Source organism: Zootoca vivipara, chromosome 12, assembly GCF_965207765.1.
Source record: "Zootoca vivipara chromosome 12, rZooViv2.hap1.1, whole genome shotgun sequence".
Lineage (NCBI taxonomy): Eukaryota > Metazoa > Chordata > Lepidosauria > Squamata > Lacertidae > Zootoca > Zootoca vivipara.
In genome coordinates this window covers 38,730,262-38,746,063 of record NC_142595.1, presented here as the reverse complement: position 1 = coordinate 38,746,063, position 15,802 = coordinate 38,730,262, and the positions used below count along the sequence as shown (strand labels likewise).

The following is a 15,802-nucleotide window of genomic DNA, read 5'->3' as shown; positions in this document are numbered from 1 at the left end:
AAGATGTTGGTGAGGCTGCACCTCCACAGGCACATACCTCCACGTATGGTGGGAATGCCCTAAAATCCAACCCTTCTGGACAGCAGTCCTACAAGAGATATGCAAAATAACTAAACAGGTATAAGAACTCACTCCAGAACTGGCCCTACTGAACATCTTCCTAGGTCATAATGACCACTCACATTATACAGAGCTTATAACCCACCTACTCTCAGCAACCAGAAGCCTCATAGCCAGACACTGGAGAGACCTGTCAGGAGTAAACATGGACTAATGGTATCAAATTGTATGGGAAACGGCCTTAATATAAAGGTTAACCAATAAACTGAAACTGACACGAAGACAAATAGAAGAGGACGCCTTCAGTATGGCTCCCCTTTTTCACCAACAAGACAACAACAAGAATCCACTGACAGCATACAAATCAATCTGGCTTTCCTGACCCAACAAGCCCTCATCCCCTCACAAAGGCAAACAAACCCCACTGCAGCCAACCACAGAAAACCAACCACACCCTGCCTCCAATACCTCTCACTACCAAGGAAATGTACTAAACGAATAGAAAGAGAACCTACCTAGTTGATGCTGACACAAAAACCCACGTGTACACTATACAAAAGAATATAAGTCTCACCACCCCCCTCTTCTTCCCCAACCTTATACTGTACTCAACACGAATGTCTCACAGCAAATGTAACTGATTTGTAAGAAAGACTGTACAGCCTGAAAGAAGAGACAAGGCATGTACTTTTGTAAACCAAGAAAATATTTAATAAAAATATTTTTTAAAAAGACGATCTCTGACAAGCTTTGTATTCTGACCCATTTACTTTAAAGCTGCCTAACTAACTTACCGGTAGTTGAATTTCATCTTCCCACAATGCCTTTTGCTGTACAGTCGTACCTCGGGTTACGACCACCTCAGTTTGCGAACAGTTCGGGTTACGAACTGTGCAAACCTGGAAGTGTTTTCGCCACGTGCGCGTGCGCAGAAGCGGCGCGCGCGCGGTCGCGCGATCTGCGCATGCGCAAAATGGCGGCGCCCATCGCGTTCGGTTTACGAACTATTCGGGTTACGAACTGCGATCCGGAACGGATCGCGTTCGTAACCCGAGGTATTACTGTATAGATCTTCTAAAAATAGTTACACTGTGGCAGACATGATTACATTGTTAAAAGTTGTTAAGGTTTTTTTAAAAAGGCCCTTTGGGTTGTATCTTGCAATGCAGGAAAATGTGGTGAATAACTTAAGGAGGAAAAGGGAGGAAGATAAATGACTAACAGTTTTAATTTAAACACAATTAGTCAAAATTGGTTAATGTGAGTACAAAAGTAACCTGTTGACAAACCTAGAGTATCACAGAGGTTGAAGGAATTAGGTGCCACATAAACAATCCATCGATTCTTGTAAACTGAATTCTGACTTACTGGACTTTTTAAAACCTTTGGCTGCAATCCTGTGTATACTCACTTGGGAATAAGAGCCACGAAACACAGTGGGATTTACTTCTGAGTAAAGAAGCATAGGTACACATTATTTCTAAAAATGGAGGAAAAACTAAGTTGATTTGCACAGTTGCCACTTCATAGAGTCTCTGTTAAAAGTCTGTCCCTTTTCATAAAGGGGCATTCGGGAAGGACAATAACGCAATTCCTGCTTTCAACTCCTTTTCTCTGTCCACTTCCATCATATACACCTGTGATCAGCAGCCCCGATGCATACAGATGACGACGAGTATCATTCCAAGGAGATGAGAGGAAACACTAGAAACAAATGCATCACAGATCTATTTCTCAAAACAGGACCTTTGCAAACAGTTTGACTTCACCCCCCGAAGGTGAACTCCATTGTCTCTTGAGACAGATGGATGCCAACACACACACAAAAACACGTATGCAAATTATAAGAAGGTGAGAATAAGTCCTTGTTGGCAACAGAAAAGTCACTCTTTCCTTCCCTGCACATTTAGCCCGTTATCTTGACTGCAGTCTGTGGGGAGGAGACTGATCTATTCATTTGGTATCAGCTTCTCCATTCAATAGGTCTGTTTTTTCTTTGGCTTCTTTTTCACTGTCGCTCCCTTCATTGCTGTCTGATTTGGCTTCTTTTTCTGCATCACCCCCCGGATTGTCTTCTAAATCTGCTGTGTTATTATTTTCTTGAAGGTCCATCATCTCTTTATAATTACGTTTGAAGAATCCACACTATAAACAAAAGGGAGGGGAAAACTGTTAGCAGCAGCTTGAGTAAGATGCTTGATCTGGATATAGGAGACCAAACTTCAAAACCCAATGTAAAGTTTTTGTGATGGCCATCCCAGTGGTCTCCAACTTTGGTAGGGGGGAACCCCGCAAAATCTACCACCTTTCTAAATATCTACCTTTATCCCTCTATTTTCCCCAGTTTCTTCTCATCAGGTATCTTGAATGAGCAAACAATTTAAAAGGGGGGGGGGGGTTCCATTGATGTGATTCAGTTTAGTCCAGGCCCTAACCCAGTTAAAGATATTTACTACTACTACTACTACTATAAAATATTTAAAACATCTCTAACTGGCGCACAAAAAAATTAAGCAATAACAGACAACTTAAACAAAATATTACAAAAATACTCAGTTACATTAATACTGTACAAAGTCACTAATATATAAAAATCAATTAATTTTCCTTCTGACACCCTCCCAGCCTCCGTGTTCTTGATCAGGATCCAAACAAACTCACAGCTCACCCACAAAAGTCTCATGTTCAGAAGAGTTCCTGGAAACAGCGGACATCAGCCTAGTATCTCACTCTAGAATGGCTTTTTATGGTTTCTCTCTCCTGCCTGGATTTTCTTAAGTGAGGTTAGTCTGGTCATGCGATTGAAGCTTGTTCCACATTCCAAGCATTTAAAATGGCCTAATATGTCCCACAGGGTTGTTGCAAAGTACTTAGTACACTTACAAATGAGATGTGGTAATAACAGCACAATCTAGCTCATGCTAAGTTTAACTAATTGGAAGAATCAGTTAAGCACTCTCTGCCATTCATATCTATGGAGCATAAAAATGGCTTAACTTTGGCTGGACCACATGGATGATCATTTTTAAAAGGAGGTGGTTGTTCAACAGCCATGATCCAATACAATCTCTTCAGGCTGAAGTGGGATGGAATCTATGTTCTGGAAGCAGAAAAGCCCGAACCATGATATCAAAATGTATTACGCCAATTTATTTACTTGAGCCCCAGGAGGCATGAAGTTACGTTTATTCTGCCACGGGATTTATTCATTCATTTAGAATTGAGCTGCTGAAGCTCACTGTGAAAATATCTATGGATTATTTTTTTTATCCTCTCCCTTTCCTGTAAGAAGTCTTGTGATAAAAAGCCTAAAGACAACCAAAGCAGGCACATATAACACATACATCAGTTAGAAAATGTGTGCTCGTCTACCTAATAAAACTGTTTCCAGACATTACAATATTTTCTTTTTAAAACACCTGAATAGATTGATAACACTTTAAAAAACTGAACCACAGAGTTATTGGTGTGCTCTGAGCCGCTACCTGGAACACTATCCCCATGATGGGAGATGGCCAGGACTTAATGCATGACATTCCAGGACCACCAGCAAAACGGCACTAGAATTCTGCGTAACTTATCAAATCCTAAAGGAATCTAATTTGGTATAAGAATGGTATAAATGCAGAATCTGATTGCCCCCACCCCTAATGCTGAGGACAACTATCCAAGTTTTAATCGAGCCAAATTTAGAAAAGAACCATTGCTCAGAGGTAGAGCACATGCTTTACATACAGAATGCCCCAGGTTAAAACCCTTCCATCTCCAGGCAGCATAGAGAAAATGTCTTGGGGGGGGGGGTCACTGCTGGCCAACATAGGCATAGCTGCCAAGTTATCCCTTTTTTACAGGGATTTTCCCTTATGCTGAATAGGCTTCCTTGCGAGAAAAGTGAAAACTTGGCAGCTATGCATAGGCAGCACTTAGCTAAAAAGAGACCAGCAGTCTGACATAATAGAAGACACTTTGCTGTGACTTCAGGATGAACGTGTGGATCTCAGCAGAAGCAGATTTAAACGACTGATAAAACTGTTGCTGCTAAATTGCCTAAAAAACGAGCTGAGCTCTCAGCTCCTACTAACACAGGATTCCCGATGCACACCGAGTCTTACCTTGTAAAGTGATACAATGATGAGAATTAGCAAGAACAAGCCTCCGACAGCACTGCCTATTATAACAGGGAGATAGTTCATCACATGAATCATCTCCACCTCAGCAACCTGGGGAGCAGGGAGAGAGAGAGAGAGAGAGAGCACACAGATCATGACTGGTCGCAGTGGGTCTGAAGGAGCCAAATCAGCAGGGGAAAGGTCTTCACTCAAGACTGGCATGCCAGGCCAGTCCTGTATTTTCTCCAGCAAAGGCCTCTCTCTTGCCCAGAATATACCAGCTAATGTGTGCTGCTTGTAAAATAGAAGCCCAGCTATTACATAGACAAGGTTAAGAACAAAGGCAACTAAATTAGCAAGATGCCCTGATGCAGCAAAGGCGACATGAAGCTGTATCTGTGAAGCTAGCTAGTGATCATTGCACATCTGCAAGCTTTTCGAAAGGGTATCGGACACAGTAGCTAAAGATGATTTAGGCAGAGAAAGAGGTAGCTTTAAAAACACAATGAATCTAATAGAAAGGAAGCTATGCAGCTCAAGATGCACAGCTGCTTCAACACTCTAGAAAGCATTTTGTTCTCAAAATTGGATTGACTTTAGGATTGGTTAAAAGAAAAAGGATAGAATATACACTTAAGGTGATTGAACAAATCTGACTGTTCTAATTTATGGGGATCCTCTCCAGTTTGATTAATTAAAAAATTAAAAGTGGGGTAAATATTGTTCTCAGAAACATATGCAAAAAGAAAAATCTACCTTTTATAGTCGTATTTTGGGAGCTTCTAGACATTCCTCCTGGTATGCTTGCAGAGAGGTGATACAGCATAGCCAGCATTGGGTTGGTAGCTCACACTTTCCAGTGCAATTTAGAAAAGTGACAAGATAATTACACTAGAAAGTGTGGGTTAATGATCAAATTTTTGTGAATAAGCAGCCTGTCTGACAGTGCCTATAATGTACTTCCAGAGGAGAAAAAGGCTTTTAATTATGAAATAATATAGGGTAAGGGAGCAATCTTGTAAACAGTTCTGTAAGGAAATCACTTGGATGAAGAAGATTATGGTAGAAGCAATGCTATGAAATCCTGCAAGCAATACAGGTAAATCTGCAGAAAGGGAGGAAAAGAAGCAATTCCTGCAGTTTTCACTACCTGAAATTGGGGGAATTCAGTCGGGTAGAAATTTGTGTATTTTGTAGTATCAAACGTAAACCACAAGGCTGTGCAAAACTTGAACTGAGATGTCTTCTGCAAGGTAAGAGAAACAGACAATTCGTTTTAGACTATACTGGGCAGGATCATTCACATGCAGAAAATCCCACCTTTAAAGAAAGAATAATATTTTCAAGTACTTATTGCTGCACCAACTAAATTGAAGTCATATTATCTTGGTGAGTGACTTGGGAGGTACAAGGAGGCCACTCCAAAGATTTCCACATGTGCCATGGTAACAATTCTCCAACTCCTCGAAAGATTCCATCAACGGTGTCTCTGAAAAATGTTACACATCACTTGGGAAGACAGGCGAACTAATATCAGTGTACTGGAAGAAGCAAAGATCACCAGTGTTGAAGCAATGATTCTTCAACATCAACTTCGTTGGACTGGTCATGTTGTGCGGATGCCTGATGATCATCTTCCAAAGCAACTTACTCTATTCTGAACTTAAAAATGGAAAGCGTAATGCTGGTGGTCAACAAAAGAGGCTTAAAGACTGTCTCAAGGCAAATCTAAAAAAATGTAGTATAAACACTGACAACTGGGAAACACTGGCCTGTGAGCACTCCAGTTGGAGAACAGCCTTTACCAAAGGTGTCATGGGCTTTGAAGACACTCAATCTCAGGACGCAAGGGAGAAATGTGCTAAGAGGAAGGCACGCTTGGCAAATCCACACCGTGATAAACTCCCACAATGTCTCCAATGTGGAAGGACGTGTGGATCCAGAATTGGCCTCCACAGTCACTTACGGACTCATTGTTAAAACCGTGTTTATGGAAGACTCAGCTACGAGTGATCGCTAAAGAAAGACAGAAATCTATAAGAAGAACATCACAGCAGGAATGCAACATGTCTGTCTGGAAGGAATGGATGTCATGCCGTTTGCATGATTTATGTTAAATTTAATTGAAAACAAAAGTACAGAGGGGCTGGTGGAGTCAGTGACTGAGCGCATAGTCTGCATGCAGGCAGTCCCATGTTCATCTCTAGACAGGGCTGAGAAAATGCCTCTATCCAAAACCCTGGAGGGTGGCTGGTAATCACTGAACCCAATACTGAGCTTAGATTAGCTAGATGTAAAAAGAAGACAGAGCTCATACACCTTTAATTGCCGAGTTGCTGGTACCCAATGCAGAAGACAAAAAGAAGACCCAGCTTCAGTGTTCACTGGTGCAAAACTTACTGTAGCTCAATACATTTCAGAGCAGAAGCACTCCTTCAAGTGCTTGAAAAACTTGAGAATTCTTAAAATTCAAAAGCACCCTGTAGTAGTGCAAATAATAATAATAATTCTTCTTCTTATAATGGGCTCATTATGTCTTTCCTGTATCATTGCTGTGTTGAATGTATTGCCCCCCCCCCCCGCCCAGCATCAATATCAGTACTTTGAATAAACTGGAACGAGGGACTCACTAGACAGGGAAAGGATCCCATTCTCTTACCTTCCACCTCTAAAAACCCATGCCCCAGGTCCCAATGTGGACAGCAGTTGACATTTGCTGCAAGTAACCCTTTACGGACCATTCCAAGCCTTTACCTCAATTTTGCTTTGGGTATACATCAACCCAGTGATATGGATTACGGAGGAATTGATCTGTCCAAGATCACACTTGTAGGTGAGGTAAGTGCCGGTCGCACATTGCTAGGAAGAAAGCAGAGTTTTAAAAAGTGCCCACCTACACTTAAGAAATCTTAGTTTTCAGGAGTAGCTACAACTCTAGAACTGAACTCTAGAATTATTCTCCTAATATGCAATTCCATGCAGAATTTCTTGCAAAACAATTATCCCTAATATAAAGCATTTTTATAAGTCATCACTAAAATATTTGCATTCCTATACACACTTTACCCCGGTGTGTGCATTTTTGTACACATCACTGGGTCAGAAAACTGCACGGGAAATTTTGGAGAAGTGGCAAATGGCTGTGTTTCAGTTTGCTAATTGTTTTGGAAGTGCAAATTAGGCAAATTTTTCTTTAAATGTGAACTGAACTGAATTCCCCCCACACACACACTTGCAGCAGACTTTGAGACATAATCCTTTATAAGTGCTCTTGTGCAGAGACAATCTACCTCAGTCAACTTGACTTGGACCTTTGTGCTATTCTCTGTTTCCATGGGATGGCACACTGCAGGGGGTACCTAGGAATTGGAGGAAAATCTGTGTTTGTTACCATTGGAAAAAATATGGAAGTTTAAAATGACTGGACCCGTCTTTTCAATAGGCTGCTTGATCATCCTTCATTCCCCAATGGTGAATTATGTGGGTGACCCCCACCCATTGCTTAGCCACCCAAAAGCTAGCACTAGGTGGTGCTGAGCTTCCACCTTTTACACCCGCTAGCTGCCCTTGCCCTGTTGTTTTATATCGTACTTACTGTTCGGATGTTATCCACCTCCCAGGTCAGCCCGGCAGGTAAGGCGGTCGGCACCTTCACAATCACCGACAGTGCAGGAGGTGTGAAAGCACCCAAGGGTCGGTTTGTTAGCTACAGGAAGGGGAGAGGGGAAAAGGAGAGTGACTAAGGCAAGGAGACTCAATGAATTAAACTTCAGGGAATCATGGAATCATTGCATTGCAGAGTTGGAAGGGACCCTGAGGATCCTCTAGCCCAGTGGTTCCCAATTGGTGGGGTCCCTGGCACCATTCACAGTAACAAAAACCACAATAGAGATATCAAAATTTTGAAAAGTAGGGGGTTCCACACTACTTAGCTAATTGGGAGCCACTGTTCTAGCCCAAACCCCTGCAATTTAGGAATATGCAGCTGTCCCATACAGGGATCAAACCTGCAACCTTGGCATTATCAGCACCTGTTCTGACCAATTGAGCTATCCAGGCTCAGTGAGCTGGGGTGGTGATACTGGCAATAAGGATACAGAAGGGAGCAGTGGTAAATACAGTATAAGCAGCTCCTTCCGTCCAAGTCAGACTAAGGGACCCTCTAGATCAGCACCATCTACTTCAATTAGCAGATTCAGTTTAGGGAAGCGTCATATGTAGCTCAGTGGTAGAGCATCTTCCTTGCAGGCAGGTCTAATAATCAGCATCTCCGTGTAGCGCTGAGACTGAACGCTGCCTGAAACCCTGGAGAGCTGCTGCCAGTCAGTGCAGACAATATCAAGTAAGATGGGCCAGTGGTCTGATTCAGTAAAAGGCAGAATCTCATGCTCCTGTGTTCCAGAGACCCCCTAGGTCCCAGCAGGGCTGCCCAGCTGAGGGCCAGAAGGCCATGTTAGTTCTCTTGCAGCGGAAACGACATCTGTCTGTACATTGTACATTTAAAGCACATGGATTCTGTGCAAAGAATCCTGTGAACTGCAGTTTGTTAAGAGTGCTGAGAACTGTAGCTCAGTGATGGGTAAACCACACTTCCCAGGAATTTTTGGGGGAGGCCGCATGCTTTAAGTGTATTGTGCGTACCCACTCACAAATGTATTATGACATGAGCTTTTGTGAACTCTTTTTTTGTGTAGTTAGTAGTTTCTCACTCACTTCATACGAGTGTGTCACGGTCTTGTTTTCTTGACGCTGGGAAGTGAAGTTCACATAGTGGCTGGATGTTTCTGACCTGCATGGGAGAAAAAGCAGAGATGAGGGAGGCGAAGAACAGGCAGGGAGCCCAACCCCAAGGAGCACAATTGCTGCAGCCTGTGACCCTACAATGGTGGCAGCTAAGTCAGCGGGTGTTTCTCATTGTTTCCACAACCCCTCTGTGCCCACATTGCTGCCCTCACGAAAGTCTCAGTCCACCTACACTACTCGCTAGGGGGCAGAAAAGGAGCCTGATCTTCTTGTTACCAAGAAGAGATGTTTTATCTTCAGCTGTCGTAGTGGCCAGACACGGTGCGTATGCAGTTTAATATGCATATTTTTGTGACGTAAATCACAGCTGTTTGAGCAGCCCTGGAAGGGGTGGGGGAGCTTAAATATGGAGAAATAAACAAACTGATGGAACAGATGAAATTATTTTGATTGGGAAGATGGTGTGGGAGAAAAGAGCTAAAATAACTCTTTCCTCTAAACACATGTACATACTCATCTGAAAAATCTTGGGAGTCTCCTGTGGCTTCATTTAATAGAACTGCCAGTCCTATTCATTGATTCCTTGCGTATTATGTACTTTACCTCTTAGACCTTGCATTCACGGAGGCAGCAAAGGATGCAATGCTTAAAGTGTCTGGGCCACCACCAGCACCACCAAATCCCCCCGCATAAAAAAACTTATGTCAGGGAGGAAGAATCCAAGCAAGCCTTCTACAAAGCACAGTTTTCTATGTAGAGGGATTTCCCCCCTCCCATATACGGTAGAAACACACACACACACACAGAGAGAGAGAGCTGGAATGTTCAGGGTGCTGGATTCTGTACCCAGTACCAAATTCTAAGCTTGCACATCACTGACATGGAATCACAGCATACCCCCAGCCCTGGTTACAATTCTCAAGCTCTACCCTCAGCCTGAGCGGTCAGATGAGAAGGGAGAACAACAGCTTGTCTCTTACTCCTTGACAATGATGTTGATGGGGTACCGGACAGGGATGGTGTGACTGGCCCCGGTGTCAAGAGTCTCATTCACGTTGTTGTCGCTACAAGAGAGAGACAGACGTCAAGGAAATGCATCCTTTCACCTGCCACCCCAGAAATGGCCCTGACCTCTGCACCCATACCCAGGCAGGAAAGTCTGTAACAAAAACTTGCAAATAACTATTCTTCTAGACTCCTATGGGTTGTGTTCAAGTATGACTAACTGAGGTTCATTAATTTCAGTGGGTCTACTCTGAGAAAAAAGTGAGTGGACAGGGCACATATGCCTTTAACAGCTAGGTAGCAGAGGTGTTTTGCATGACATCCTCCACCTGCTGAAATCCCTTCTTCTACACACCTTTTAAAAGGTGGGAGGGAGGATACACCTACCTTGTGACATTTGCCTTCATCTCCAAGTAATCTCCCCAGGAGCTGTTGCTGAGGATGCTAAACCTGAGCTGAATTAAAGCCTGCAATGGAGGAGGGAGGAGATCAAAAGTGAGACAATTCATGGCACTTGCTGCCTGGCTCTAGAGTGCTGACCCCATCCCCTTTCGTCCCCCTCATGCAGAACGAAGGATCCTCATTGCATCTTGAAATGTAAACTCTAGTAAGAAACAACAGCTTTCTTTTCTTTTCAATTCTATGCTGGTGGATGTCTTTAAGAGGCAGTTTGCTGACAAAATGCAGCCGTTTTCAAGAAAGAGAGCACTGCAAAATTGTGAAGAAAGGAAGATAAAAAAGGTGCTTCCTTTCTGATCGGAAGCCACTGCCTGTGCCTTTTTAGCTTTCCCCTCCCCTACATTTGTTGCAAATGATTTCCCTGAAGCATCTCCCGCTCTCAAAGTTTCCCCCTTTCCTCCTGCTGTCCTGGCAGGCTCCCCCTGCACTCACTGTGCTTCTGTTTGTTATCCTCAGCCCCTATCCCCACACATGCCAAACAGATTCAAGTTTCTAATAAGTCACATATATATCCATCAAGACACAATAGAAAACTAGTTACGCTTCTTAAAACTGACAATAAACTACCAACGATGTCGTCCTTTCTCGCTTTTTATTAAGCAAACAAAAAACCTCTGCATCTGGTTCACTCTTTGTAATCCTAAATCACAATCTTTACTATAATACTGAAAAAGCTATCCAGAGAGCGCATGTTAACCCTCTTTCCTCTTTCCACCACCTTTTGAGGTTGGTTAGGCTGAGAGACTGTGACTGGCCCAAGGTCGCCCAGGGAGTTTCATGGCTGAGCAGCAAAGAAGCGCCAGCTGCCCGTGTCACCGCCTGCTCACCTTAGTATTGCTCTTGAAGACAGGATGGCTGACGTTGCAAGAGAGACCCTTGAGGTGCTGGCTATCCAGTAGCCCATCGCAGCTCATGACGAGCAGAGTGTTGGACTGCGAGAAGAGAAAGGGTGGAGCAAGTTCAGCGTTGATGTCAAACATCTGGCATCCTTGGGTTGCTAACACCTGCCCTAATCAGTATCCCTTTTCCCCCCCCTGAAAAAATGGCCCAGCATGCTGAGCCCAGCTGTCATATTAATTTCTCAACATAGTGTCATTCCAGGGACTTGTGACAAGTCAAAGCTATCAGCCTCCAGGTGCTGCTTGTAGCAGAGCTCAGAGTACTGCTGCCTGTGAAGTCCAAGCGGGGGGACACCAGAGGACTCTTTGCCTCCAGTGGGGCAGGCTAAGCTCTTTTAGTCTGTGGCCCTCAAGGTCTTTTTTGGGTGGCTCTCTGCAACATTTGAAATCCCCAAGCCCTTGCATGCATTCCCAAAGTGGGTAAGCGAGGGTAAGGGCCCAGCCTCCTTCCCAAAGCCTAGTTAGTGCTTCGTCAGCTTTGGAAGGAGTTGGGAGGGCTCTAAGAACCTGCCAGAGCCTCACACCTCCTTCCCAAAGCCTTGGTTAGGTGGCTTTGGGAAGGCAGCACAAAGACGGGGTGGGGTCGATTTTTGGCTTCGCTCCTCTCCCCGCATGTGCAACAAGGCAGCGTGTGGCCTATGGGTTCCATTCTGAAGTTCTCTTGCAGCTCGCTTGGTGTGAAAAGTTGGGGCCTCCCCTTGGGAGGGGGCTAAGTGCATTTCCATTAAGGTCCTGGGCTGGGGAGAGAACGATTTAAGCACCTGTGCCCACCATAGCACTGCATCTTCTTCTTGCTTCATTCTTTTCATCACTGCTTCCAAAAATGCGGGGAAACGGGTTTGGGTGTGTGTGTGATCAGACCAGGCTCTAGGAAGCCTTCAAACCTGAAGCCAGCCCCAATCCAGTTCCAGCGCCCCTTTTGCGGAGGGAATACCTACCACCCAAGCTTTGCGAAAGGAGAGGCCTGGTATGTGAGGCACGTGGAGGGTCACGAAGTAGGCGTCCTCTTTGCGGTTCTCCAGCTCCAAGCTCATGTCCAAGTCTCTTCCAGGGAACACAACCAGCTCTTGAGACCTGATCAAGGGGATGTTGGGTAGACAAGCTGATTAGCAGGCCTCGGTTCCTGAGTCTGGGAGAGGGGACTGTTCGATGCGCTAGGAAACTGGTGTAGCCTTCGAGTCTCAGTTCCACCCAAAACTCACAACCGAGTCACAAGGCCACCTTCACCATCCAGCTGCCCACTAAACAGTTACAGTACAAAGCATTGAGAGGGCGCAGGGTTGGTGAAGGCTGCCATAGGGTGTACCTACATACAGCTGACTCAAAACAGGGAATCTTGGGAGGTGTAATACTATGATGGGAATAAGACTAAAGATCTCCGAAAGACCATTCTTAGCAGCCTCACCAAATTAAGTCCCAGCATTCTTTGGCAGAAGCCACAGTGTTAATGTAGCATAAAATCAAGGTAAGCTTTATATTTACTGCTGTAAGCTTTGTAAAATAATATTGTCAAAAACTAAAGCTGGGGACAAAGTTCACAGAACACCGTGCAAGTCTTGCTACAGCTTAACTCAAAATGGCCACTGCTCTAGATTTAAATGGTGTTCTCCAGAATGGCTTCCCTCCCTGCAACACAGTCAGGGAACACTTTGGTTCCTAGAGACATTACAGTTTTGTAGTTTGGCTATAGCAAGCACAGTACGCTCTCAGCCTCAGCCCCTATCTACAATCCTTTAGAGCAGAAGTGACCAATCTGTTGCCCTCCAAGTGTTGTTGGACTCCTATTCCCATCAGTCCCCAGCTAGGACAGCCAATGCTCAATGCTGACAGGAGACCACTAGTGGAAGGATTGCTGTTATAATGTATATGAATTTAAAACTCTCGGCACTTAAAATATGCTGGCATATATGCTAAGACTTATTATTGCAAAAATTCAGACCTGTCCTCCCTCTACCACTTTTAATTTGTTTTCCTACACTACAAGCATCAGTTTCTGCTAGCATCAAGGATGTTCAACATACCCTGAATTGTGAAAGGAGAGTTTCAGGTCAGCATGACACACCTGATCTTCCCCGCAGTGCTTGTCAAAAGGAATCTAACATGTGAGCCAAGAATATTAGAACAGTTAATATGCAACATCATCTGAACAAGCTACCTCTTCCTGCTGAAAAAAGCTAGGCTCTGCCCCGTTCCCAGATCTCCTGCCTGCTCGTTCCAAACCATGGGATCCCATACATTCCCCTCCCCTTTAGCTCTAGCTACTGGGAACAGATAAAGCTGTTTTCATGCGCGTTCTTATGCAGAAGAGTTTGTACTTCGTTCTGCACATCCCAAAGCACAGCCTCCACTGCATGCTGCAGGAGTCAGTCTCAAATTTTGCTTTATGTGCCCAGTTCCTTTGCCCAAACCCATTAAATCCCATTTCCTTCCTGGAGAATCTGAAGACAAGACTTGCCCACCCCACCCCCTAGGTCTATGGGTCCGTTCACACTGGTTTTTTGTTTCATTTCATCGCCTATGTATTCTGCAACATGTCATTGGTTGTGTGCAGCCAGCTTAAAATGGAGCTACAGCTGTGTACACACACCACCATTGGCATCAGCTCCTGTGCACTCTCACTACAGATGTCTGAAGCTGAGGAGGGCCCATGACATTAGCCACAATCCCTCTGTATCCTGTAGCTTCTTGGGAAACACTGCTGTTTGGTGCATGTTCCCCTCAAGCCAGCTCCCATCCAATTTGAAAACTGTAAGCAGCGGTTAGGCTGGGGCATGAGCATTTCAGACAGCCATTGCACATGTGCAGATGACGACACATGCGCCGATGGTAGCTTCATTGGATTGGAGCCGGGAGGCTGCAGGCACAGCGAAAGCCACCAGCTAATGTGCATCAGGTAAAGACATCACTTCCCCCTGCTTGCTGTAAAAGGTAAAGGTAAAGGCACCCCTGACCATTAGGTCCAGTCGTGACCGACTCTGGGGTTGTGGCACTCATCTCGCATTATTGGCCGAGGGAGCCGGTGTACAGCTTCCAGGTCATGTGGCCAGTATGACAAAGCCGCTTCTGGCGAACCAGAGCAGCACACGGAAATGCCGTTTACCTTCCCACCTATTTATCTACTTGCACTTTGATGTGCTTTCGAACTGCTAGGTTGGCAGGAGCAGGGACCAAGCAACAGGAGCTCACCCCATCGCAGGGATTCGAACCCCCGACCTTCTGATCAGCAAGCCCTAGGATCTGTGGTTTAACCCACAGTTCCACCTGCATCCCCTGCTTGCTGTACACAGCAGCATAAAAATAGGGACTTGAAGCACCGTGGTTGGGGGGGGGGGGGAATGGCTCCACTGTGTTTCAAGCAGCTAATGTGTACACAACCTAAGTTGTTCTTTTCCTCCATTTAGATCTAAGCTAGGGTTTTTTTTGGGGGGGGGGGTTTACATCAAAGCAGACTGTTTCATAAGAAGAGGGAAGACACAGAATAGATATGGGTTGTGGCTAACATTAGAATAATAGAATAATAGAATCACAGAGTTGGAAGGGACCCCCAAGGGCCATTTAGTCCAACCCCCTGCAACGCAGGAATCTCAACTAAAGTATCCATGATGGATGGCCACAAAACCTCCCGAGGGAGTCCGTCCCACTGTCAAACAGCTCTTACACACCATTCCACTTTATTAAGTTTTCTGCAATGCTTCCCGAATGGAATTGCATTATTGCCATCTGGAGGGGCACTCTTGCACTAAAGTGTAACAGAAGCAGGACGACAACGACAACAACACCCTGCAAACATTTGCGGCATAAAAAGTTACAGGATTTCAGCTGGAATTCACAGGACATGCACTGACTGGAAACGGAAAACCGATCCCAAATTTTTTTGTAGGTGCAAACCAGGATGGTTTCCAACCGCCCCATTACGATCATGACCACAAATCATCGTGAATGCAGAGTAAAAAGGCCACCTGGGGATGGCCCCTGTAATCCTACTTTCAAGGTATCAGGAGTCCTCTCACCTCCACCACTGCTGCGTTACTTAGGGGGCTCAGAACAGGTCTGGGGTGTCCATTGTTAGGGTTGTTGTCATGCCCGAGAGAGAAGTTCATAAAGAGCTTGATAGGCGATATGTAATCCTCAATGCAGCTCTGAAAGGGAATGGAGGCAGCTGGCAGATAACTTCATGCACCACCCTTGCAGATATTGAAGCCAGAACTCTCGTAAGAGGGGTTCTTAGGCACCCACCCCAGAAGCAGCCGCATCTTCAGCAACACGCGATAGATGCCTGTGTGGACAGCTGCCATATCTCACGCCAGGTGAAGCTTCATGGAAATGAGGGCAACCCTCCATTTACCTTGAAGAGAATGCTCTCCTGTATGCACAATTCTCCCAGAGAGAGTTCCTTCACCCCATCTGTGACTTTCGTGCCATTCTTAAACACTCCACGGTGCCTCATCCTGTTCCGGTCGATCTCGAGGCGGAAGGAGAGCTTGGGAGAGAAGGGTCCTGGAGGGGAAGCGGGAGAGAGATTATGCG

At 45.0% G+C, this 15,802-nt stretch overlaps 1 protein-coding gene across 2 annotated transcripts in view; it reads right to left on the bottom strand.

Annotated features, from left to right (window-relative positions):
* Positions 1-745: 745 nt before the first annotated feature.
* The window catches only part of ITGAL (integrin subunit alpha L), a 47,300-nt gene continuing 32,243 nt past the window's right edge, over positions 746-15,802 (bottom strand). For both annotated transcript variants that reach the window (XM_035134516.3, XM_035134515.3), the window contains exons 17-30: positions 15,621-15,772; positions 15,286-15,414; positions 13,297-13,370; positions 12,214-12,349; positions 11,204-11,308; positions 10,305-10,384; positions 9,893-9,976; positions 8,883-8,958; positions 7,765-7,875; positions 7,460-7,528; positions 6,924-7,028; positions 5,320-5,415; positions 4,173-4,280; positions 746-2,205 (exon numbers count right to left, since the gene is read on the bottom strand). In XM_035134516.3, the coding sequence (XP_034990407.3) occupies positions 2,014-2,205; positions 4,173-4,280; positions 5,320-5,415; positions 6,924-7,028; positions 7,460-7,528; positions 7,765-7,875; positions 8,883-8,958; positions 9,893-9,976; positions 10,305-10,384; positions 11,204-11,308; positions 12,214-12,349; positions 13,297-13,370; positions 15,286-15,414; positions 15,621-15,772 (1,517 nt within the window). In that variant the 3' untranslated portion in view covers positions 746-2,013. The remainder of the gene's footprint in view (positions 2,206-4,172; positions 4,281-5,319; positions 5,416-6,923; positions 7,029-7,459; positions 7,529-7,764; positions 7,876-8,882; positions 8,959-9,892; positions 9,977-10,304; positions 10,385-11,203; positions 11,309-12,213; positions 12,350-13,296; positions 13,371-15,285; positions 15,415-15,620; positions 15,773-15,802) is intronic.